The 26,064-nt window shown below is 45.3% G+C and overlaps 1 protein-coding gene across 5 annotated transcripts in view; it reads left to right on the top strand.

The window, feature by feature from the left end:
• Positions 1-25,780, top strand: part of bahcc1a (BAH domain and coiled-coil containing 1a) — a 63,349-nt gene extending 37,569 nt beyond the window's left edge. The window contains exons 5-29 of one of the 5 annotated variants that reach the window (XM_078269151.1): positions 1-2,122; positions 2,930-3,044; positions 3,155-3,372; positions 3,827-3,988; positions 5,161-5,432; positions 5,831-6,164; positions 6,879-7,805; positions 9,190-9,359; positions 10,200-10,336; positions 10,594-10,707; positions 13,949-14,063; positions 14,362-14,596; positions 14,735-14,929; positions 16,052-16,225; positions 16,350-16,633; positions 16,835-16,915; positions 17,379-17,508; positions 18,110-18,224; positions 18,822-18,897; positions 20,689-20,797; positions 20,945-21,064; positions 21,169-21,330; positions 21,914-23,148; positions 23,298-23,534; positions 23,651-25,780. The exon at positions 1-2,122 is cut by the window's left edge and continues 230 nt beyond it. In XM_078269151.1, coding sequence (XP_078125277.1) covers positions 1-2,122; positions 2,930-3,044; positions 3,155-3,372; positions 3,827-3,988; positions 5,161-5,432; positions 5,831-6,164; positions 6,879-7,805; positions 9,190-9,359; positions 10,200-10,336; positions 10,594-10,707; positions 13,949-14,063; positions 14,362-14,596; positions 14,735-14,929; positions 16,052-16,225; positions 16,350-16,633; positions 16,835-16,915; positions 17,379-17,508; positions 18,110-18,224; positions 18,822-18,897; positions 20,689-20,797; positions 20,945-21,064; positions 21,169-21,330; positions 21,914-23,148; positions 23,298-23,534; positions 23,651-23,860 — 8,049 coding nt within the window. In that variant the 3' untranslated portion in view covers positions 23,861-25,780. The remainder of the gene's footprint in view (positions 2,123-2,929; positions 3,045-3,154; positions 3,373-3,826; positions 3,989-5,160; positions 5,433-5,830; positions 6,165-6,878; positions 7,806-9,189; positions 9,360-10,199; positions 10,337-10,593; positions 10,708-13,948; positions 14,064-14,361; positions 14,597-14,734; positions 14,930-16,051; positions 16,226-16,349; positions 16,634-16,834; positions 16,916-17,378; positions 17,509-18,109; positions 18,225-18,821; positions 18,898-20,688; positions 20,798-20,944; positions 21,065-21,168; positions 21,331-21,913; positions 23,149-23,297; positions 23,535-23,650) is intronic. The other 4 variants (XM_078269152.1, XM_078269154.1, XM_078269153.1 and 1 more) reach the window with 4 other exon arrangements.
• The last annotated feature ends 284 nt before the right edge of the window (positions 25,781-26,064 follow it).

Here is a 26,064-nt window from a genome sequence, read left to right on the forward strand (position 1 = left end):
GAGAGACAGCAACAGCACCACAGCCACCAGCCACCCCAGCCCACACACCACCACCATTCCCACTCCCATCAGCAGCACCCACACTATTCACAGCACCCACTACCCCTGGAGGAGGTCAACAGTCGAGCCCTGGAGAGGCACAAGGCATCCCTCACAATGGAGTACAGCAAGGAACACCCTCAGAGTATGGGCAAGCCCCTCAGTGCCTGCTTGCACAATGGCAAGATGCAAAACGGAGATGCAGGAACTGGAGCAGGGGCTAAGGCCTCCATGTCCAGCTGTGGGGGGGAGGGCACAGCCCTTGGGGCTATGGGGGGTGGGGGGAGCAGCCAGGGCAGACATATGGGGTCAAGCGGCAGTAGTCGCTGCACCAAGGAGGGGGTAAGTGGGGAGATGAGGATAAGTGAACAACCTTCAGACTGTCTGGAAAGGGGTCAGGCACCACTCCACCACTCTCTGTCCTACGCTGTACCCCCACCCTTGCACATGGGTCCTGCTGCTGGAGGGGCACACCCCCATTCGCATCCCCATGCTCACCCCCATACACATCCTCACCCAGGGGGCTTCCACTGCCTTCAACTTCACCCCAGCCACCCACACCACCCACATCATTCCCACCATACACACCACCACCCAGACTTTTTCTGCCCGCCCCCTCCTGCTCCTCTAGCCAACCCTGCCTCACATGAGAGGGGGCCAGCCAATGTGGGGCGAGAAACTAAAGTCACAGGGCCTACATTTGTGCCATCTGTGGCAGGCCTGGGGGACAAATCTAATGGACCATTCCAGCTTGGTAACCCCGACTGCCATGGTGTGAGCAGTGGAGGGGGAGGCGGCAATGCCAAGGATAAGGTAATAGAAAAGAATGGAGGCAGTGGGCACCATAGTAGTTGGCACAGAAAACAACAGCAACAACAACAGCAACAACAACAGCAACAACAACAGCAGCAGCAACAACAACAACAACAACAACAGCACCCATACAGAAAAACAGAGAAGGCTCCAGATTGGATGCAGTCCCACCACCAACACCTGCAGCCCTCACAGCTTCCTCCACCTCCCCAACTACAACAGCCTCCACATCCCCAACAGCAACACCAGGTTGTACGATCACGCAGTGCTGAGTGTATTAACAGTGGTGTGGACATGGATGTGTTCAGGCCCTCGCTGCCCCAGGGGCCCAAAGCTGGACACTCTGTCCCTCATTCTGTCAACACCTCTCCTTACAGAGACTGTTCCCATCCAAGACCCCAGCCTAACTCCTCCCCACTTGGAAGTAAAAGCATGGGTCAACATAGTGGGGCTGGAGCAGCCCATGGCCCTGGTCGTGGAGGTAGCTGCTCCTTACAGAGAGATGGCCAAAAGGTAGCCAGGATACGCCACCAGCAGCATGGCCGACCTGGCCCAGATGCTCCTTCTCCTGCTGAGTTGAACCAGGGGACTAGCCAGGAGCTAAAAAGAAAGATGGACATTTCTCCTTATGGTTACAGCAACAGCAATGGGCAGCACCACCACCAGCAGCCCCAAGTGCCACCCTGGACCATGAGGCCTTCCCACCACATGTCACAACCCGAGGAGGAGCAGAGGAAGTCCTACATGGAGTTAGGGAGCACTGGTGGGCAACACTCGCAGCAGCAGCAACAGCAGCAGCAGCAGCCAGGAATTAGCCTGCCTCCTCCACAGCCTCCCCCCGCACCTCCCCTCAGTCAGCAACAGCAGCAGCCACAGCAGCAACCTGAGCCCCAGGGCCCAAGTCAGGGAGAGAGCAGTGCCATGAAAAGCTTACTGAAGTACAGCAACCAGCAACAGCCACTGCTCCTCTCCCAGAAAAGCCCCTTTGGAGGTCTAGGAAGCCTCAAATCAGGTCCTGCCGGGGGGAGCTGTGCCCTGCAAGTCAACAAACAGACTTTACCTTCCAGAAAGGGCCCCAGCAATGATAACGAGCGCCCTGATTACAGTGGGCGTGGTCGAGAAATGGGGGACACAGGTCATGGGGAAAGTGAGGTGCGACAGCCACCAGTGGGAATAGCAGTGGCTGTGGCCAGACAGAGGGAGCCACCTTGTCGTTCAGCAGACAGTCATCCCAACAGCCGACAGGGCAGGGTACATCCCTCGGTAAAAGGTAAGCAGTCTAGGTCACCTCCTCATGAACAGAGGTGCAGGGAACAGAGACTAGTTTTTTGTTTTCTTATCTGTGACCTGTTGATGAATTAGATGTGAAAACAACGTCTATAAGCTTGAAGAGTGTTGGTGTCACTGAGCACCGTTTGCAGTGATGAGACAAACCTTCAGTTTTGGTAAATACATTGTTGTTGTTGTATGGTACATACTCATGGTCTATTGTACAGTACCAGTCAAAAGTTTGGACACACTTTCCAATTCAAATGAATGAGAAAGCGTGTCCAAACTTTCGACTGGTACTGTAATTCAAAGTATGGTTGAAATGGCAAACTAATAAGCAGCATCAGTACGTCCCTTGCGAGTAAGACTGGGTATCGGTACTTAATACCTTTTAAGGTATTGACTAAAATAACCCAGTACCAAGTAGAAACTTCTCCAGTCAAACGATTCCTGCATTCGATCCTTTTCGTACCCAGATCTAGAAAAGAATGACTATTTGTATAGTTTTACTTGCAGCGAAACACCGCAATCTGTGGTGTGGTGAATTTAAGCGTGGTGTATTTGACAGAGTTCTCAATTCAGCATGCCAAGATGCTTCCATTCATACGATGGGTATTCCATGAAAAAAAAGTATCAAGTGGAATACTCTATTGGTATGGAACACACTTTAAAGGTACTGGTATTGGTACTGGTAACGGTACCCAGCCCTACTTGTGAGTCATAGTAGTGTTTTGAGAAATTGGGAGAGACTTGGGAATATGTTCTCACCATGTAAGAGCTAATAGTTAAGCTAATGTTTGTCCCACAGGTCCCCCCCGCTCTATGTATCCTTCAGATCCCACCACTGAAGAGGAGAGGAAGAGGATGAGTGGGGAACAGATAGGTTTGACTTGCTTGGACAGAGAGAGAGATGCATATATCAGGTAAACAACTGTAAAGCCATTGTTCAATACCCATTTAAATTATGGTATTGTTAAAAACCTTCAGTGGTCTTCATATGCATTTCCTTATTTTTGTCTCATCCTGGTGCCAGGGATAATAAGGAAAGGGTGGAGTTTGCAAGAATCCATCCCTCCAACAGCTGTCACCCCTCCAACAGCTGTCATGGAGACCTCACTTCTCATCTCATGGTCCCAGGTGGGACTTCCCTCCAGTCTGGCCAATTAGGAGATCCTGCTGCACATTCTGCCCACCATCATTGGATGCCAAGAACTGGAAGCCCATCCCTTTGGATGACAGGACACTCTTATGGTGAGAGAATATTTTTTTTTTTGGAGATTGTAGTTACACATTATAACTGTGTGACTTTTTACAGAGTTACAGATCATGTAAAGAAAGACAGTACAGTTCTGCTTGTCTATTTATGGAATAGGTCAAAAACATAGGCGTTTCTATGCTCCATCGACTTACAGATCATTTATGGTTTTATATAATCTTGCTCAGCAGCAAATAATGAGTTTTCTTAAGTGCCTACAGAACTCTGTGTTATCTTAAATGTGTGCAGAATTCAGCTGCCATGATTTTATATTATGCTGAAGAGAACATGTAATTTCAACTTTCAGCATATTTTCATTGGTTCCCAGTCAGGTTTAGAATTTATTTCATAATTTAGTGATTATGATTGATAGTTGTAGTATATTTGTAGCAGTGTTTTACATTGTATGTGATGGGTATATAAATCTAAATGGGCATCCTTTCTATAAAGCAGGTATAGGTCATTCAGCCCTGCACCAGAATCTGCCCCCAGGTTTCTCTGCAGCCATGCCAGGCCCTTTGCAGCCAGTCCTGCCTTTGCCTCAGGACCCCTCTGCCCAGCTGGTGGTCCTCCCCACTGAGCCTCCCGCCCATCCTGCGACCCATCACCTGGGTATGCCATAACCTTGCTTTCTCCTCTGTAAAGTCAAGTGTATTTATAAAGCACTTTCTTCACAGGGTCACTTCCTGTGAAGACTGCTGATGAACTTCCCTTTAATGGGCTCATTCACAGACACGCACCACAATTCAAACATTTTCTGCACACAACCTGCTGCAGGAAAAAGGCTCTCATCGTCACAGCACAGAAAGTGTGTGAGAGTGAGGGAAAAGATCACTTCTCAAAACTCATTGTAGACACATATTCAGTGAGCAGGCTGTGACATTTAATTAGCTCACAATCCTTGACGGTATGTTTCCTTCTGTGCTCCACAGGAGTTTCAGCCGTGAAGGGAAATGCTTCCACAAAAGCTTTCCCATAGGAAAGATCCAAGTTTATGTCTCTGAACAAGGAGTTTTGGGGTTGTGTAGGAAAAAGTGTGTGCAGGGGCGAGTCAAGGGCAAAGGGTGAGAGAATGTAAAAATTAGGTTTTTGAGGTTCCTACAGTGTAGGCCCACTACTTCCCAAGTGGGACCTCTGACATAGCACATCACCCACACCAAGTTGCACTGGTCCTTAAAGCCACAAGAAAAAGGTAGTCCACCCACAGAAATGGAACCAAGCTTCCTGCTGGGCTCTTTTGCGGACCCTTTTTTTGCGATTTGGCTGGGCAGGTGGGACTTTTCAGCAGAAAGTCCACGCTGAATGCTCCAGCGAGACAAATGCGCATTTCCAGCCCAGTATTTTGACCTCCAACCAACCTACAGCTATCATCATCTGTTCACATTTCAACATTGTTATAACTTTTTCCAGCATTCCAGCTAATTCTCAAGGCAGTTCTTATGAGACAGCTTTCTGTTCAGAGCGCTGGAGAGTGTGGGATTTGCTGCTGCCTGGGGAGATGTTGTTCTGTGAAGTCAAAAATTTGTTTTTGTCATTCCTATAAAATGTGAATACAATGATTTTTTAAATGATCCATAATGGTTTCACTGTTTTGAAATGGGTATGTGGGAGGTAGATAATGACAGGATAAGGATATGGATAACACAATGTTGTAGTCTAGTGTGTGCATAGTGTTAATGTGAATGAATCCAAAGGAAAAGGTTGCTAAAGTGTGTATGTGCATGCATGTCTTTTTGTTCTAAGGTAGCCCACTCAGTTACATTCCTCCTCATTTTTCTCATTAGATGTGATGGAGCAGCCAGGGCTGTGGCCCCCTGTGTATGGCGCCCGGGGCCCACCCTCCCACATGCAGCATCCTGCTGTGTACTCCCGATCCCAGTTTCTACGGCAACAGGAGCTGTACGCTCTCCAGCAACACCAACAACTCCAGCATCAGCATCAACATCAGCACCAGAGCCACCAGTCGCAGCAACCACAAACACAGTCTCAATCCCAGCAGCAGCACAGGGCTGCACATGGCATGGACATGCAACATCATGCTACTCACAATTCACAGGTGATTATAAGTGAAAATATGCAAGAAGCATTACGATTTAAATCTGATCTATCTATCTATGCAAATTCCTTGTAAGTGTTACTTACTTGGCAATAAATTATTTTCTGATTCTGATTTTGACATACAAAGAGAACAAGACTCAAGCACTATTATTGCTTGACTATTTAGTCTACTTTTAACTCTCCTAAAACATATTGGGATATGCTGACTTTCTCACAAGGATGGAGAAATCACTGAATATAGGCTGCTGAGCATATATCTTTTTGTGTCAATGACTAGATTGCAAGGAATTAGTTATTACATTGCTAATATAGAAATTTACATGCTTGAAATCTTCCAGATTTGTAGGGCCCTTCATTAACTGTAGAAATGAAAATAACTTTATTTTAATGCCACAGATGCAGAAGAGGCCGGTTGAATTAGAGGAACTCATTTCGGAACCCAGAACGTCTAAACCTGCCAAGCCCTACTCTTACAACCCACCTCAGAGGAGCACCTCTCCCCCTGGGGCCTGTGCCGCTCACTTGTCCCCTTGCTGCCAGTCCCCGTCACTACGACCACATCCAAAAAGCACTCCTTCTACACCCTGCCCTGCTCCCAGTCCTGCCGCAGCAGCCCCTCACTCACCTGCCATCAGCCCTGCCCCACCTCAGATGCCCAAGGGGGCCGAATCCCAGGACAAGCGAGGAGAGGGACAGCCTCCACAGGATTACCCACAGTCTCTGGAGCCCGGTAAGCATATGCAAAAGTATCTGTACAAATCAAACAAAGCAAACAAAAATATACAAATGTTCCTTAAAGTTTTCCAACTGCCTTTGCAATGTCTGGGCAATGGCTTCAGTATGAGCTACATTGATAACATCAGATGAAAGCCCGTCAAAGAACATGATGTTTATAATCAGTTTAAGATGCCGCTAGTTATAGATGTTAAGCCAAATAACTCTGACACCGCAAAAGAAAAAAGGACAGTGGATTCTCGGATATAGTATCATCTTGTACATTATATGCAGTGGTAATTGGAATAGCCACTGTTGTAAAAGATCCTTTTTGTCTACTGGTGTTGTGGTAATGTGTGTGGGTGGCTCTGTAGGCAAGCCCCTGATTGACTGATCAGCTCAAAGCTGCAGAAAATGGCTGCTGGCTGAGCTTCCACTACCGTTACCTCAGTAAGGACTGAGAAAAACCTCAATAGCAGCACTCACCTCTCCTCCACCCCCACAGGCCCTGCACGCTCTTCATCATCATTAATGTCTGGCTAACAGCCGCTGCACACCAGAGGAATTGTGTCAGGTGCTCTGATAAACCAAAGCCTGGCTCACTTCAAATAACAGACTCACACACAAAATAATGACATTATGAGATGTTTTTGTGGGAGGTTTTATCAGAATTGTTTAGCCAATATTGACAATTGATGATTTTATTATCTATATTTTTCTCTCACTATAGACTTGCCTCCTGGATACACCTACCCTGCAATTGCCATGAGCTACAAAAGTGGGCCCTCCCCCCAGGATGTTCGACTGGCTGAGCCAGCCGACCTGGAAGCAGTCCAAGTGGAGCCTGCTGAGCATGCTCCCCAGTCTTTCTCCAGCCTGGGGGAGGAGCTAGACTGCCAAGCGGTGGTCAGGTCCCTCCCAGAGCCACTCCAACCTGAGGAAGTGGAGCCGGAAGAAGAGGAAAGAGTGGTTCTGGAACAGAGGGAGGAGGTGGAGGTAGCAGCGGTGACAGCAGCCAACTATGTGCCTGGAGAGAGGGAGGTGGAGGAGCAGGGGCCTGCTGAGGAAGAGGTGCTGGTTTGCCCCCTTGCCAAGAGCCCAGTGTGTGAGGCTGCTTCCTGTCCAGTCCCCCTTTCAACAGAGGAGCCTGAAAGGCCAGAAGCTGTCATCACCTTGGAAGAGGATGAGGATGATGAGGCGGTGGGGGAGGAGGGCCAGGTGGAGCATGCTCAAAAGGCCAGCATGCCTGGAGAGCAGGAGCCAGAGCTGCCCATCATCATCGAGCTTGACCCTGCATCTCCTGAGCCTCAGTCCTCGGAGGCAAAGGACAGGGAGCAGCAGCACAAGAATGAGATGACCCCTGATGATGCCTCAGTGAATTTTGTGTGTCTTTCCCCTGCCTCAGCTTCAGCCCCTAGCCAAACCAACCAAGCAACTGTTGCTGTGCCCCACAAACCTCTTGTGCCCTGCTACTGGAGTCTGGAGCTGCTGATTGCTGCTGCCTTCTGCACAGATGTACCTCCATTTCCCTTGTTCCCTCTTAGCACCCCATCAGTTGCCCCGTCGCAGCCTAACCCCCACCAGGGTATGGAGCTTCTGAGTGAGCTGGCAGATCTGGAGCTGCAACAGCAAAAGCGCACCTGTGGGAAAAGCCAGGGTGAGGGACAATGGGTCCTCGATTACTCATACACATTAACATGCACACAGAAACACACTCATATCAGCAGAATGCACTTCTCTCTCGTAGTATACCCTCCTTCTCCTCTGCGTCCGCTGCATCCCCCCCCCCCCGGCCTAGCCTCCATCGCTCTATGTTCCCTCCCAGATACTCCTTTCTTTCTGCTGGTCTCAAGAGCCTCTGGTGGTTTCTGACATGTCCCCAGAGAAGCTTTCTGCATGCCTACTTGCCGTTTCTCTTCTTTGGTGTGTTAAAGGCACTTTTATTTTCTAAAAGGCTGTTCTAACGATGCAGAGCCTCAGGAGAGGGAGAAGAAGCAGGAAGACAGGGCTGAACTACTAGTGAGGGGTGTACGCCTCCTTTTCTCAATCCCTCTCTTTACGTTCCAGCTTTCCTTAGGGAGCTGTCTCTCCATCCCGCCGCTGTTTGATCCACACGTGTGCACAAACAACCAAACGCACACGCAATTCCAAATGCACACACTTTAACAAAAAGGGAAAGAGACACACCAATTGGCTTCCCTCTCTTTGTCCCACACACAACACGTTACTGAAAGTTAGCATGTAATCACAAAAGCAGTCGATGTTTTCAGCACCCTGGAGCATTGCCTGGCTAATTGGACCCCATTGTTTTAAAGTGCCTTTAAAAGCTTCCTTGTTTTTCAAAGCGCCATGTGTTTTTTTTTATTCATGCAAAAGGATGTTTTTTGTTTACCACAGCATCCTAATGCATTTAATCGCTCCCAAAAGAGGGTTCTATAAAAAGGATATCATCAACTGATTCTAGAGTCAGTGATGTTGTCTTTCTGATGCGATACTATTGACAGCTCAAGGAAGTGGCACATGTCGAATCACAACAATAGTCTTTACCAAAACAAGTACTAAAACAAGTGAGAAGAATCAGTATTTTTTATTTTTATATGTAAAGAAGATAGCATTACTTTAACAAAAGTTCATTATTCCCTGTGACTAGACTGCAACCCCTAATATTCAGCGTTTAGCTCAGTCCATTGATGGCAGATAGTCCAGTCAGTGCCGCAGGCAGATAGGGCTATATAGGAAGAGCTTGGCCCAGATGGCCACTGACATATAATCATCTGGTGAGTCCACATTGATATGAACTCTGAAACGATATGCTGCTGCTTCGAGGTGCCCAATTTCCCTCAATTTCTTTCTTTCTGACCATTTATTCACTATATCACAAGTTTTGATGTTGAATGTGCACATATAACACTCACATGCATAAATATTTCTTGGTCACTTTGACAAATTTGAAGAAAACAAGCTTAGTTCAATTGTAGTGTCTTTAAATCAACATGCATGGACACAATATGAACCAAACATTTCTTTTGTTCCCGTAACAGAAGAGGAGTTGCTGATGTTTGACCTCCAGAGCCTAGCTACCCTGGCCACAGCCCGTGCACTGGAGATGGGCTCAGATGAAGGCAGCAGCATGGATTCGGGGCGACACTTCCCAACCAGCAGGATACTCAATTTACGTAGGAAATGCAGCTGGACACCTCGCAATGAACCAGTAAGACTGCAACAAAACAAAGTTCCTTTAGGGTTGCAATGTTTTCATTTAAAGGTGCTCTAAGCAATGTTGGGTGTTCTTGTTGACATTCGAAGTATTGTCAAACAAGCTCGCCTCTCCCTCCTCATCCTGTCCCCTCTCCCTCCCTTCTGCGCACTAACCCCCCAACCCCCACCCCCAAATCCTTTTTGTAGGTTATTGGCTAGAACCCTGTTTGTTATGTTTGGTGGTGCAGGTTTGGCACAGGTTGTTTTTGTTGCTGTTTGTGGAGCCTGGGCTGTCTACAGAGACCACGTTTTTTTTAGGGCTGTGCAATTAATCGAAATTTAATCGTGATTATGATTTCGGCTCCCAATGATCCCAAAAACTGAATTATCGAGAAAAACAATTATTTAGCTCATTACGTTTTGCAAGTAAACTCTTATTTTCTCTTGTGTTCTGAATGAAAAAATGAAATTTAAATAGGAAAAGTATTAAGGCAAAGTTCACAGTTGTATGTGTTTTTTTTTTTTACTGTTGATTTATTTAACTTTTTCCACAGTTTTTTAAGTTCAGTAATTGCAACATCTTTCCAGAAGTCAACCAGTAATCGTGTTAAATTATCGTGATTTCAATATTGACTGAAATAATCGTGATTATATTTTGTCCTATAATCGAGCAGCCCTACGTTTTTTTTACAGTGTGTTCAGGGGATAGGCAGCTAGCGGATAGTGAGGAGATGTTTGCGGTATGTGACAAAAAATGTTGTAGCCTAAAAAACTTGTGACATCGCTTAGAGCACCTTTTAAATAAATGAATAGATAATGTTTAAAAATAACCACTAACTGATGTGTACCTCAGGTGTGCCCAGCCAAAGGTAGCATGGAAACAATGGATGGTCCTGAGCTTGCAATGCGTGTAAAGTTGGCTGAGCTACAACGTTGCTACAAAGAGAAGCAAAAGGAGCTGGCCAAACTTCAGAGGAAGCACGATCATCAGTGAGTGTGACCTTATCTTCCTTTCCCTTAAGCTCATCTCTACCCTTTGCATTCAGAGATTTCAAAAGTAATAAAATTAAACACTATTGCTTCTAATTTCTAAGAGGATTCCTTTCTGCACTCTTTGATGCTACGACCTTTTCAGTTTAGATATCTGTAGTATCTCAGACTCTCTCTCTCTCTCTCTCTCTCTCTCTCTCTCTCTCTCTCTCTCTCTCTCTCTCTGCTTGTCTGTTTACGTCTGCGTGTGCAAGCAGGAAGGAGGAAACACCTCGCAGCCCAGCGCGGCGAGGACCGGGGCGGCCAAGGAAGCGGAAACCCACCCTCACCACAGGTCCAGTGTCCTCATCTGAGGGCCAAAGAAAAGTCAAGTGAGTATCACTCAGCCATCTATGCTGGCTGGCTATGGTCCAGTCTTGCCCGATAAGCCCCTCTGTATCACTGGCATAACAGGAAATGGGAGAACACACAGCTGAACCATTCAAAGGAGTCCATTTTTCTAATCTAATCAACAGTGGCGTTAATCGTATAACAGCATTTAAGTGTCAGTTGTGTGTATGTCTGCTAGTACAGAATATTTCTGTATGCTTGATATATGGACTACACATACCTAAAAAAAACTGCTCACAGGTCTCATAAGGCTTTAACCCACCTCAGTGGCATTACTGTGCATGTTCAGCTTAGCTGGGGCTGGATTTGGGGTGGTGGGAGGGTGTGTGTGTGTGTGTGTGTGTGTGCGCATGTGCGCGCAATATTTTGCTTTTTCTTCATCCCTCCTTCTCTGTGCTCAAGCAGCAGCAAAATCAATGCTACCTAATAAACAGACAGACCGACAGATCAGAGAGTGTGTGTGTGGAGATGACAGGCAGAGGATGTAATAAGAGTACCATGAATTCTCCTGTAATCTGTCCCACCAGCAGGAATGTGACACATCACTGCCATTACAGCCCCACTGGGTCACCAGGGGTCCAAAGGATAACATGAGGGTCAGACAGTCCAGGCACTGAGAGATAAGCTGACATTTAGAGCTCTGTCCATGTGTGTATGAGGGAAAAAAATAATTAGTGGAATAGCAGAGCATCGGAATAACAATAAAGAGAAAGACAGATAATAGAGGATACAGATTGGAGGATATTCAAGGAACAAGGACCCTACTTTATCTCAAAATGTGTTGGGGACATTTAAAAAAATGCAAGTGTCAGCTTTTGTCAAAAGGGTGCAGTGCTGTTTGGTGGAGGTGGGGGAGCTGATAAACCTAAAGGGTCTAGGGGATAAAGGTTTCCTGTCAAGCTTCAGTTAGCCTTGTCATCAGGGTTTGGAAAGGCTTAGAGCACTAAATGTCAACTCGCAGCATTCACCCCCCCCCCTCCCCCCCCTCTCCTCTCTCTCTCTCTCTCCCTCTCCCTCTCTCTCCATCTACTCTTCTCCCTCCTTTTCTCACTGTGGTGTCTGGGCAACGGTAGTCTGGCTATCACCAGACCAAGCTCAATCTTTTAAGATTGAACATTAGTCTGGGGACTCAGCTCTGTATTTTCTACTGCATAAGAGGCGTGATCAACGGGCATAGTTCATATGACTTTGTACACAATTGGATAGTCCTTCAACCAATCAGACCAACGATCCGGGTGACGTAGCAGCGACAGCGGCATCAACGGGTTGCTGCCATGGAGTGCTGCGCTTTGGTGGCCGGCTTGTTGAATGTAAACAAGAAGCTGCTTGGTCGCTTCTCTATCGTCATCGTGTTAAACCCGCCAAAAGCGCGCCAGGTGGATAAGCCAGTTTGTGATTGGTTCCCGCAAATTTGTAACGGAAGCAGGATAGATAAATGTACAGGTTTCCAGCCTGAGCTGCAGTGTCACCTCCACTCTCCTTCCACCAATGTACCCATGCCCCTTCGCCAGGCCAGCACTGGTCGGAGTGGGGATGCTGATGCTGGGTGACAATGACACCCAAATGTAAGGGTGATGGGCCGAGGCCCTGCAGCGAAGTGCAGTGGAAGGGAGGGTGCAGCATGACATGGGGGTGATGGGGTGTTCTGCAGGCCTCAGTACACTCAACTGTCTTTTTATTGTGTTGAAATTTGAGCCACAGCTCATGTACTTTTCTTTAAGGCAGCCAGGGTGTACTCCCTTTTGTTTCTGTGGTGTGTGACACATCTGAGCAAGGAACAAGCAGATTGGGAAATGATTAGCCCCATGTTGCGTTACATGGCAGGGTTATGTAAAATCAAGTACTGCACCTGCCACTCATGCCCACTACAAGATGCTGACGATTGGGTGCTATGATGCAGGGCAGTGGGTCACAGGGTAACAGCCCAGCCTTTCAGTGTCTCCTTCCTTCCCTTATTTTGCTTGAACCACAGAGAGTGTGTGTGGTATTCTCTTAGTGAGCAATAAATTAAAGCCTCCCTGCCTGCACATTCTATGCATCTGTGCAATTAGGTATGGATGCAGCAGTGTGCTCATGAACATTTATGCATGCATTGTTTATTTTTGTGTGTGTCTCTGTTATTCCTGTGGGTAGAACGCTGGGGTCTTTTATGGTGCTGCTTTGGTTGGGGGGAAGGCTGGAGAGAACATACTGCTAGCAAACAAACCCTGTTAATCAATTCTGTTAAATTAGTCACTGTACGCTCAGCCCCACCAGCCCCCCACTGAGGGGAGGGACTCTGTCATATTGTGTTTGTCAGCAGCGGAAGGCAAGCCGTGGTTGGATCTGCCTCACAGGGACAACTCACACTTCACTGCCACCTCTGTCACTGTCCTGTCAATCAGTCAGTGGGCAGACAGTCCCACTGCCCGACAATAGCCTTTATTCTGTTACAGATGCACGCCACTGATACACTCTTCATTATGAGATTTACACACAAATGAGGATGACATACAAACTGTGTTCACATAAACAAAGAAGCACATACACATTTGATTCCAAACCATGTGTAGTTACAGAATTGCACGTGGTACAATATGCAAACAAAGAACTAACATGAAATGTTGAATGTGCTTCATTTATCTGCTTCACATTTAAACCATGCTTACTCTGTAAATGTGACTGATTTCTTAGGCTGCATGCACACTCGGAGAGGGGAAGTTAATCTTTTGTTTGAGCATGGCCTGGCTCACGTCGGTGTGGTCTATGGGCAGGCTTCCAGAGGGAAATTCAAGGGCATTTGGAGTGGTTGGCCTGTGATGCTGCTCAGTGTAGGGGAAACAGTGTGCCACAATGAAAAGGGAGCTATGATATTCGCTGAGAACAATAGTGCTGCATACAAATACAATGCCTTCCAACCATTCAGTGTATCTTTCAAAGCTATGCAGTGCTTCACAGGCTGAACAGACACTCGCTAGATAAAGCGTTAAGGCTTCTAATGCCACACTGCCCTCAAACAATCCCAGGATCCTTGTTAGATCCCAATTTTTCAAGTGTGTGGTTCAGACATTGGGCATGTCCTGTTTTGTCATTCTGTTCATCAGACCGAGAAAGGAGACTTATTAGATCCCTCAGAAAGGTGACTCAACTCTGTTTTACCCTGTGATGTCTTACCCCCTCTTTTTCTTTCAAACCACTGCCATTCTTCTCTAATGAATGCCTCTCCCTTGTTTTGACTGGCAGGCCGATGGGGGCGGGGCTTGTCTTGTCGCCTGAGGACCTAGGAGGGAGCGGAGACAGCCAGAGAAGGAAGAAGAGGCTGTCCAGTCGAGGCTTTGAGCGACTCAGCAGCACACAGGTCAGGGTCCCCTTGTCCTCCTCCCTTTTGTCCTCTATGCAACTAGAAATGAAAGAGGCCACTCTTTGTTTTTGTGCGTTTGATATATTTCTTTGTTGCACACTATTTCTAATTAGGTGCTACCCTCAGGAGTCAAATCCTCTGCTCTCCATATTAATATATTTTTCATTTGGGCTTCTACTGTTCCTTTTTCTTCTGTGTGTGAGCAAACGAGAGCCCTCTCCCTTTGACGTTCTGATGCTTTTGCGGCTGCTGTGACCGTTAGTGTAACTGGCTCTCTCATATCTCTCTGTTGCAGCAGATAAAAGCACAGGGCTGCAGAAAAAGCAGTCTTCACAGAATGCTCAGCTCCAAGCTGGCCAGTGATATGACTCAGCTCAAACAGAAAGCCCAGGATAAAAAGATTCTCTCAGGGATGGGCTCCAGGGACAAGGAGGTTTCGCCCTGCAACTCCAACCCCAAGCATGGACACAGAAGCCAGGGCACAAGCAAAGCTGAGGCCAGGCGAGAGTCGGGGGGACAAAGTGACACAGGTAGATAATGGCAATCACAGTATTGATTGTGCCACGTGCTGTTTTGTTTTAATAAGCACAGTGTTCACAGTGTGCTGTTAAATCCCTAAAGTCCCATTGTTAACCTAGATTTGTGATTGGTTTTGCAAACTTTCTTAGCAGCCAGTGTGGACAGTGGCCCCCAAGAGAGCTGGACTGGACTGATGCGCCGTGGGCGTAAAAAGGGAACCACCACCCTGACACAGGGCTCCTCCCATCTGAGCCAGCCCAGAGCGAGGGTGCTTCGTGGTCAGAGGCAGGAGGCAATGGAGGAGGGCGAGAGCTCCCCTGCAGAGAGTGACTCCTCTGATCAAGGTGAGGCAGTGACCACTGAGAGATGGTTATGAAACATACACAGTGATGGGTAATGAAACTGGCCACAGCAACCAAATATGGCTCAGTGGTAAACATTTCCCTCTCACAGTAAGAAAGACCTGGGTATGATTCCTGGTCTTGACCCTTTCTGTTTTCCTGTGTTCACGCTGTTGACATCTGGGTTCTCTCCCTCACTCCTACGAAGACAGACAAGTGAATTGGGGACTTCTGTCGTGTCATGGGTATTTTTGGTTGATAAAAAGACTATACACATTCACCCTTTAAAGAAATAATATTCCTCTTCAGAAAACAAATGAGGAAGGCCTGCAATACATAAAGCACATTTGACAAGTTAAAAATAAAGAAAAAAACCTGACGTATTGTCACTAAAGCATTGAATCAAGTATGCTCTTTTTTTCTTCTTTTTTTAAGATTAAGATTATGTTTTTTGGCTTTTATTGCCTTTATTGGATTGGACAGATTAAGACAGATTAAGGAAAGTGAAAGAGAGAGAGAGAGGGGGATGACATGCAGCAAAGGGCCACAGGTCAGAATTGAACCCAGGGCCGCTGTGGAAAGGACTGAGGTGAGCTACCATGGCGCCTCTTAATCAGGTATCCTGGTAAGTCCAGAGTGCCTTTTGTTAAATCACTTTAAAAGCAATACGAAGTGAGTAAATAGGTGTTGATAAATGGCTTGTTACGGACAGGGGTGTGCATGGACATTCGACACCTCAGTGATCGGCCTTGTTGGATGGTCTGGGCTAGATGTACAGCCACAGCTGTGGACACTTGCCTGTGAGAGGCTTTGACAGCCCTGGAGACTAGCAGACTGAGTCAAAAAGCTGCTTGAGAACAAACACACACACAAACTCACTCCTACACTCCCTTGCACATTAGCTCTGTAGCATGTGTGTTCACACCAGGAAATACCACCGAGGCAAAGCACTTCATACATCATTTCTATGAACAGTTAAACTATTTACTTAAATGCTAATGAAGTGCCTGTGAAATGATGGAGAGCAAGTTAAATAACTCCATGGGCTGGTAATGACTAAAAGAGATGGATTTGCCATGAAAGTTCATATAGTAGCATCTCAATGCTGTATTGTTTGTCCATTAGACGTTGAAGAAGAGGAAGGCAGTTATGATACTGATGAAGGTCAAGACTACAGAGCCCAACCCCACAGAGACGTCACTTCCAGCTCCTCCGTGATAGGTCCGAGTCCCTCGTCTGTTGTAAAACTGGAGGCCAATCAGAAAGCCAGGAACAAAAAACAGAGACAGGAGCTTTATGGTAAGACTGTCCTTTTGAAACTGAACAAAGCTGCACCACATCTTCATAGGAAGCATCTGTTTTGTGTTTCTCCTCCTGGCTAGTTAGCTTGGTCTAAATCTGTTTCTCTAATTATACTGCACAGGCTCCCAGAGTCTGTCTGGAGCAGAAGGTGAGGTCAAAGTAAGGAAGAAGCCCCCCTGTAGGCTTGGCCTGGCCACTGTAGTCAAAAACCGCCATGAAGATCACCGACCCGAAGGGGTTAGAAGGCCATGTGGACCCAGGTCTAAGGAGCCTCGGTGGGGCAGCCTTGGGACCAGAGGAAACCGCTACAGGAGGAGCATGGGACTGGCCACCTTCCCAACCACCAGTGAGAGGCTAAAGAGGGCAACCCGCAAGAGCACCATGTTAAGAGGAGCAATCAATAAGGTTAGCAGAAAGTATTTTGAAATATAAATGTTATATCATAAATATGTTCCCTTACATTAATAATTCATACCCTCAAAGGACAACTCTGCACATTATTATTTTTGATCATTTATGTGCACAAACTGGGACCATAACCAGAGTGCTTGTTATCTGTCACACCCTCACCACTCATTTTGTCCACCTTCATGTCAACTTCAACAGAGGAGAGGTTGCTGGTCAGTTGGGGCCCCATCTTCGCAGAGTGAGGAGGGCAGCAGGGGACGAAGGAGCAAGGACCAGCAGGTACTAGACACAGTCAATACAAAAAGCACTCAATCCTCACTCAGGAAGCCAGGCGAATGCAAACCGCCAAATAGAATCCAGTTCTACAAAAATGTCTTCACACATTCTATTAACAATTCAGGTGATGTCTTACTGTCCTCAATTTCTCACCCTGAGGACCATTACTGTAGAACTATTAAAAGTACTTAGCAATCACACATAGCCCGACCTCCTGCTGAGTAATCTTAGTGGAGGAGAGGATGGGAGAGGAAGGGGGGCGGCTCACACCTTCTGCTGTGACAGAGTGAAAACATGGCTACTGATAGGAGATAGTACAGGCACTGTGAAGTTCCCTGTGGTTAATTGCTACTTTGAGTAGCATGCTAAACAATTTCTTCTTTCTTCTGTCACACTTCTCCACTTTTTTTAATCCATCCCTGCATTCTTTTATTTTTCTGTGCATCCCTTCTGTTATATTTTACAGCCAAAGGGACGAGCAGTGAGTCGGCTGCTGGAGAGCTTTGCGGCCGATGAGGGCTTTCAGATGGACGGCAGCAGCTTCTCAGAAGAAGAGGAGGATAGGAGCCACTCATACAGCAACAAAAGCCATGAAGGTCAGAGATAACACTGGATGTCTTGCAACAGTGTTTCAAGCAGCAGATAGTTTCAGGGATGTTGTGAAATACTAAAGTAAATAAACCTAAATACTAAAAAACCTGGGTCTTGGGTGCAGCTAGGGACCTGCTACACCCTGCTACGCTCTGCGATTCCCTGCAGTGTCCGGCTGTGTCGTGCCGCGTCCTACCGCGTCCACCCATGCTGTGCTGTGCCACATTACACCCCGTAACACCCTGCTGTGCCCTACTATGACATGAACTACTACGACTACCATTGTAGTCACTGTTCCATTATCTTTATTGTGACTATTACTACCATCACACCCCCAACCGGCACCGTCAGACACCGCTTACCAAGAGTCTGGGTCTGTCTGAGGTTTCTTCCCAAAAGGGAGTTTTTCCTCGCCACTGTCGCAATAGCTACTGCTAATGCTTGCTCTTGAGGGAATTATTGTAATTGTTGGGGCTTTGTAAATTATAGAGTGTGGTCTAGTCCTACTCTATCTGTAAAGTGTCTCGAGATAACTCTTGTTATGATTTGATACTATAAATAAAACTGAATTGAATTAAATGTGAAATTTGCTTTTTCCTTATGCAGTTCCCAACTGTGTCCTGACCAAAGAGCTCTTAACTGATGGACTAAAGGTGCTGATCTCAAAGGAGGATGAGCTTCTATATGCTGCCAGGGTCCACACACTGGAGCTCCCAGACATGTAAGAACACATGCAGCGGTCCAAGTGATCAATCAGAGTATTTCAATTCACATATGTCATTCGAATACCTTATTCTGATTTTTTTATTTATTAAGGAGGTCATTAAGGTTGAAATCGAAGTAAGGGCTTAGATTACTTCAGTCTGCACATGTGCTAAACCTTACACAACATGGCATTTATATGCAGAAACTGAGGCATGGCTAGAAGTGGTGGGAAATTAAATTAATGAATTATCCTTGAGGCTAACACATACTTCCAGACAACAACACACCATAAAATAAATTATGTATACAAGGTTTATTGGGGTTGGCATCTTTAGGATCATGAAAAGAGGAATTCAACATTAGAGGGTTGGAAGTTATCTGAAGTATCTAAGTTTTTGCCTCTTTTTTATATCTCTTCATGTCTTTCGTCCTTACTTTACAAACCCCACATCGTATAACTCTGTGTATAAATACGGCTCCTCCAGCTCAGGCAGCAAAAAGATGCTTTCACAACAGCAGAGTGGGAGTAACATATAACATGGGAGTCAGGGAAGCATGATACAAGCATCTGAAAATATCTTTTTCTCTCTCTCTGCTGTCCTTTTTTCTCTAGCTTTAGCGTTGTTATCTACGGTGAAAGAGGAAACCGCCCAAGAATCTATTCATTGGAGCAGCTGATACAGGAAGCTGTAAGTTCCCCCAGCTGCACTAAACACTCTTTGTTACAGTAAAAAATGTCACTTGTTTGGTCTTCTGGGTCATTTAACACTTATATTTCTCTTAAACATCTTCCTCACTCTCTGCAATTCTCCACAGCCTCTTCGTTTCCTCTCTTTCAACCTCTCTTGAACTATCTCTCTTAGGGTCATTGAGGCCATATAAACCTCTTAAATGCATATGAACATATGGGAGGCAGGATCTTTGGGTTTGTGTGTGTGAGTGTCTGTGGATCTATTCACATTTTGGAGTTTAAATGGAAGATGACATGAACTTTACATCCCTACTGCTGCCAAGGTAACGGAGTTGTTTAAAGGCTCAGATCAATAAAGACGCAACAGCGTATAAAGTGAAGCTAGCTAGCTAATGTTGACCTGGAATGATTCAAAAGTGCAGGGCTATCCAGCTATTAGAAGACATATCTATATTTCACAATAAAATTGTTCACCCCTTTAGTTTTTTCAGTTGCACTTGGGGTGGTTACAATCTTTCTTTTATCTTAACCACAAGATCGTTTGGATTTGTAATTCTCACTCATTAAGATACAATTACAGGTTACGTAAGTCATCCATGTAATGAGACATAATTATACATTGTAGAAACCTCAGCACATTCTTGGCTGGTGTTCATTTGCATTTAGGTAACGTGCTTTCTGGTGTGCTTTGCATCCAGAATGTACTTTTAGTGTTTACTAAAGCAGGTGACCTTAGATTTTCTTTTTACTGAGAGGATGCTGGTTTGCAACAGCTGGGCCACCTAAAGCAAAGCCGTCATAGCCACGTCTCTGGACATAAGTCTTTACTATTGCCAAACAGGGCACAGGACGTTGTGTTTGCAAACAATGGAGTGTCCAAAGAGGATGGCCCTGGAACAGTTGAGCAGAGTTTAACTGGCATGATTGTGCCTTGGATTAATGGCTTTTGCGTCATTCTAATAGGGGAAAGGAGAAGCTGCCAAGAGGGTATGATAACTATGCTGTGACCTTATTTAAAATGGTTTTGTGACCATATTTAATCTAAAGTTATGAGTGATGTATAAAGTCTGGTTGTGATATGGAAGTTATCACAACTCTGCACAAACTAACATATATTGCTCCTTTTATTATCTGACCACTTGTCTCCTCCTTCGCTCATCCATGTAAGTCCGCTCATACTGATTCTCTCAGCAGTAACTTTAGTCTTATTTAAACACTCATCAGATAGCAGCTGGTCCTAATTATGCCATACTTATACTTTATTGTCTTTAAATTAGTCCCAAAGCTATTTATTTGACTCTGACACCAATGCCCCTATTTTCACCATGCTCCTTCTCCCTCCCCCATGCACACACACCCACATCCACACCTCATCAGTCAAAGGGTCCCTCGCCATGGCAACAGTAAATGAAAGCAACCTGAAAGAGCCCCAAGTGAGTGGCGGATGCTGGGGCTGCCTGCATTGTTGGAGGGAGGATCTGGCAACCTGCAATCACAAGCCCTCTATTCAGGCCCTCTTTAGTATTACTCAGCAAGTCAGGATTTACTGCATCATGGCTTCCGTTCTTTTCAGCCCTGACTGGCACATTGGCATGAGATAAGTGCCGCTTGGAAACGTGGCACAGTGGCTTCCCATGCACAATGATCTATGGCTCTCACAAGTGTGTGTATGCATGTCTATGTGTGTGTGTGTGTATGCATGTCTGTGTGTGTGTGTGTGTGTGTGTGTGTGTGTGTGTGCGCACGCAGTCTGTAATGAATCTTAATTATGTTTTGGTCTGGCCTTCAGGTCCTGGATGTACGGCCAAAGTCGGAGACTATGCTCAGTGAAGGAACCAGGGTGTGCGCTTACTGGAGCGAACGCTCACGCTGCCTATACCCAGGCTATGTTCGCAGAGGTGAGACATCATCTTCTTCTATATCTCTATATGTTTTCCTGTGTTCCATCTGTATCTTCAAGTATATATTTAGTTTTATGAACATAATATTTTTTTTGCAATTGCAAATTTTCCTGCTCACCTGAAGAAGTGCATTTTTGTCTCTAGCATGTGGTTCATCTGATGAAGGGAAGCAAGTAGGAGTGATGGTCGAGTTTGATGATGGAGACCGAGGGAAGATTTCTCTCCCAAACATCCGCCTACTGCCTCCAGGATACCAGATTCACTGTGGGTGTCTCCTATCTGTGTAACTGGGAATTTTCACTTTCATGCTGCACTGTGTGGTCTACCTGTAAGTAAATGCTAATAATGATCTGCCCATTGTCTTTTAGGTGGGGAGTCATCCCCTGCCCTGCTGATACCCAGCGAGACAACAGCCAAGAGAAGTTCTAGTCTGGAACAGGCCCCCCTCAGCGACAGACCTTATGACAGATTCAACATTATCAATACTTTAACCAACAGCCAAACTCTAACTGTTAACAAGAGAAGACCAGGTACGAATAAACCCCCTGAAACACTTAATTTTACTGTAAATACTAAATAAATCATTAGAGCTGTAATGCTTACAAAACATTGATTGACATGTTTTTATAGCAGCATCATTACATGAAATAGAAATATTTCAAATGTCTCGTGTCATTTTATATAAAAATGTATACCATATTCCAAAACCATGGGTTCTTGACTAGAATTCCAAATACATTTCTGTGGTTTTGTACACTGCTCAGCTATGCAATCCAATACAATAGCCTTGAAAAAGATCTTATGTTATCTTTGAAGTGAAGTTTAAGTTGAATATTAAGTTTTTGTTCATGTCGGAGAGATGTCTAGTTTAACTTAATTTTGTGGCTGTATTTGGTTATTGTTTGTGTTGTTTTGGACATACACTTATTTCTAATGTGATGTGTGTGTGTGTGTGTGGGGGGGGGATGACTATAGAGTTGAATTAACAAATCTTTGACATAATGTCCATATGGAACAAATAAAGGAGTCAGTGTACAGTATGTACAAATGAGACAAAGTCATGTTTCACCATTTGCGATGTATTGCTAAAACATGACATGTTGTTCATTCTAGGGAGACCAAAGGGTTCTGGGAAAAAACAAAAGCAGCAACAGCAGGCTGAGAATGCCAATAAAAATCCTTCACCTTTCCTAGGGTGGCCTTCGTTGGGCAACACTAGGAAAAGGTCGTCTGACAACCTATTTCAGCTCAATGGGGCACCCAGGAAGGCCTTAAGAGGGACGGAGGATGACCTGTTCCCCTTGCCTAGGACCCAGCCACTGGCCTCCACCCCAGTCAAAGGTCTCTTCAGCAGCAGCTCCTTTGAGGTGGACTCCTTCAGCAGCATTGCAAATGGCTACTCCACGTTCTGTACTCCGTCTACAGGGCCAAGTCCAGGTTTATCTCTGGGCCCCAGAAGTGGGCCGTATGGCCAGAGGCGCAGGCAAGATGAGCTTGTGCCAAAGAACAGGAAGTCGGGACAAGAGTTCTTAGTCAAGTTAGATCATGAAGGAGTGACCTCCCCCAAGACAAAAAACAGCAAGGCTCTGCTGTTAAGAGGTGGATCTTCCAGTGTTAGTGGGATGCCCAGAACAGAGGCCTACTCTCACCCAGTCCTGCTGGTTAAAGACAACAAAGAGGGCGGTGCATCCAGGGTAGAACTTCTCCTTAAAGGAACCACACCCCAAAGAAAGCCCTCCTATTCTCTGCGTCTGGATGATTATGGCGACCTGGGCTTCAGCTCCCACAGAGATTGTCACAGCTCCTACTCTGATCTGGATGATGAAGAGGACGAGAGGAGGAGGGCTTCACTGGCTGCAGCCTCAGGAGGACTAAGGACGGCTGGCCGCTTTTTGTCTCGTCTCTCCGTCTCCTCTTCGTCTTCTGGTTCTTCAAGCTCCTCTTCTTCAGGCTCACTCTCCAGCTCCAGCCTGTGTTCCTCGGACAATGATTCCTCTTACAGCTCAGAGGATGAGGACAGTTCTACACTGATGCTTCAGAGTTGTCTGTCTTCCCACCGGGGGCTCCTGCAACCCTCTGAACCCTCAACTTCTTCAAGACCACATCAGCACTCCTTTGTGGCCAAAGCTGTGGCTGTTTCCAATGCCAAAGGAGGCCCCCCTGACCAGGTCTCCAACAGCAAGTCCCTGAAGAGGAAAGAATGCACCAGCTCCACCTCTAAACCATCTAAGGAGTTCGTGAAGAAACCTAGGATGCTTCCAGATGACTCCTCATTTATTCCAAGGCCCAAGATGTCTGCGTTCCTTGCAGGACGACAGATGTGGAGGTGGTCCGGAAACCCTACACAGGTGAGAAAAGTCTACATATATGTTTCTACTGCATCAATGTAGCAAATATTTGTCCTTTTCTTTCATAATATCAGTTCAGTTAGACTAGAATACTAAATCTCTAGAATCATTATCAAACAAGATTGGACAAAGTGTTTGATTTTCCACAGCGGCGAGGTCTAAAAGGCAAGGCCAGGAAGCTTTTTTATAAGGCCATTGTGCGAGGCAGAGACACAGTGAGAGTGGGAGATTGTGCTGTGTTCCTCTCAGCTGGACGCCCTAACCTTCCATACATAGGTCGAATTGAGAACCTCTGGGAATCCTGGACCTCCAGCATGGTGGTCAAAGTGAAGTGGTTCTACCACCCTGAAGAGACCAAGCTCGGCAAGAGGCATCGAGATGGCAAGGTGAGCCGTGATGGAGGTTACAATTTTATGGAGACTGTCATTTGTAGCATTTGGTTCTTTGAAATGACATTCTTTCTTTGTTTTTTTGCAACGTACTCTGTCTTTTCCCTATCCAGCATGCCCTGTACCAGTCGTGTCATGAGGATGAGAATGACGTCCAGACAATCTCTCATAAGTGCCAGGTGGTGAGCAGGGAGGAGTATGAGTGTCTGACTCGCAATCAGAAGCCGAACAGTACCTCCCCAGACCTCTACTACCTGGCTGGGACGTATGACCCCACCATTGGTCAATTGGTCACTACTGAAGGGGTTTCCATCCTGTGCTGAACCTCCATGAGGACACTACTGAAGGACTCCTTTGGAGGAATGATAAAAGTCCATGACTTTACCTACAAGACCCTCCAGCCTGGGAAGACAACAAGTATTCCTTGGGTACGCAAGGACCCATGGATTAAATGTCAGCACCAAGCAGGGCTGTCTGAGGTTACACACTGGAGTCTATTGGCATCTGGTTGATCCTTTCAAGAAGAATAGAGGAAGGTCTGGGTCTTCCTGGGTATCACAAAATTCAATAAGTGGTGTTTCATTGTCTAACTAATCTCTTTTTAATGGATCTATGTGATAGACAGCTTCATAAATGGTTTTAGGACTCCTACTTCCAGCTCCTATCATATGTCACCAAAGGTGAGCTGAACGTGCATTTGACTGGGCAAAGTATCATGAGGCTGAATAGTCTCTGCGGACCAATTCTTAAAAGGTAGCCTTACCTAAGGGAATGGAAACAAAAGTAAGGCATGGGGCTCTCCCTAGACCTCTTCATTCCAGGGAAGTTGAAAACATGTAAAGGATGTAAAGTTGATGTCTGTAAATATTTTTGAATTTTTCCCAATCAAGCCATACACTTCAGTACCTCTCGCCTGTCTTAACTGTTCAGGTGAATATTGTACAGGTCAATTATTGTATTGTTGTCTGTTGTCTATATGTACATAAAAGCTATTTTATATAGGAGTTTATTGTATATATGAGATGTATCTTTCCATGTTTGCAATTGATTTATTTTTATATGGGTGTAGAATACATTACGTCATGTTTCCTTTGCTTTGGGAAGTCAAGATTGGAGATGTTAGTGTTGCACTGCATATGCCCTGCTGAGACAGACAGAGACAGACAGAGCACAAACAAAGACAGAAGGATTTAGTCTATAACAGGACAAGACTCACTTTCTGAGAGAGGGGGGTCATTCTGTTTAAAAAAAAAAATAGGTCAAGTGGATTTTTTGTAAAAGTGTTCTGTTATTTTGCATTTTTGTTATCCTCTTTTAAAAACATCTTTTTATTTATGTACCTCTCAGTTGGTCCTCATCATAAGGCAGATCCCACTGGACTGCAATCACGGGTCAAAAATGATTTAAGATCAATGATATGAGCATAACATTTTGACACAATATTTGTGTGTGATTAGTGTCCTGGCATCACTATAATCATGTCCACACAAATCAATTTAGAACAAGACTGGGTCTTTTAATGAAAATGTGTTAAATGAATGCATAGTTCAGCACATTATGACCTAAAAATACCAAAGTGTCTTTTAATATCTTTATTTCCTTTATTTAAATTTAACATGTCAAGCACCTGTACTGAATTCAGATCAGAAATCACTGGTAACTTATAGAATACGTGTCCTCCACTATGTGCATATATATTGGCTTTGCATTGTGACAATGGTTTCTTGCACATGTACCTGCAGTTTTTTAGTGCAGACATATGCAGCAAAAAGGCCACCTGGAAGTGTGACTATGAAGGTTAAGGTACTGACAAAGTAAGATGAGTACTGGCAGTTTGTTGAAATTACTCTATTTGTTTCATCAGCCATCTGTGTCTATTTTGTACAGTGCACGCACATACTCAATGCTAACTGTGAAGGACAATCAGATTCACAAAGCAATGGACATAGAGTTGATTCACTCAATCTGAAAATTACTTACGTTTATTTAATTTGTGCCAAGTACATTTTGTCTATTTTTTGTCTTGTTTGATATGCAATCCTGAGTATTCTTGTTTCACAAAGTTTTATTTTGTTCGCCAACATTTTATTTATTGTCAATGTTGCTGTTTGTTCATGCCAAGAGCGCTTTATGAGAATGTGACATTTTTTTTTCTTGGTGTGATGTCGCATTTGCATTTCTTAAATAAAACTGGTCTTGTAGAGGCCATCTAGTGAAAAGAAATAAAGCAACACTGGATTCTTCTCATTGGCAAACCTCTGTGAATTAATTCTATTATTCTGGCTGTGACCTCTTCATCTCACTGCACCTGGCATTTCCCAACAACACATTTATGTTAAGCTGTTTTGTAATGACTAATGAAAGACATAATACATTTATTTTCTGGGACAGACAGACACAATTATACCAAAGATACACTGTTTTAAGAAAAGATTAACCTTGTGCCAGTGCATTGGTAAATTTGTCTTAACAGGTCAATGTATTGGTGTTTTAAAAGGAAGTGAAAAAAACAAAAACAAGAAGTGCA

Source organism: Sander vitreus, chromosome 15 (genome assembly GCF_031162955.1).
Source record: "Sander vitreus isolate 19-12246 chromosome 15, sanVit1, whole genome shotgun sequence".
Taxonomy (NCBI): domain Eukaryota; kingdom Metazoa; phylum Chordata; class Actinopteri; order Perciformes; family Percidae; genus Sander; species Sander vitreus.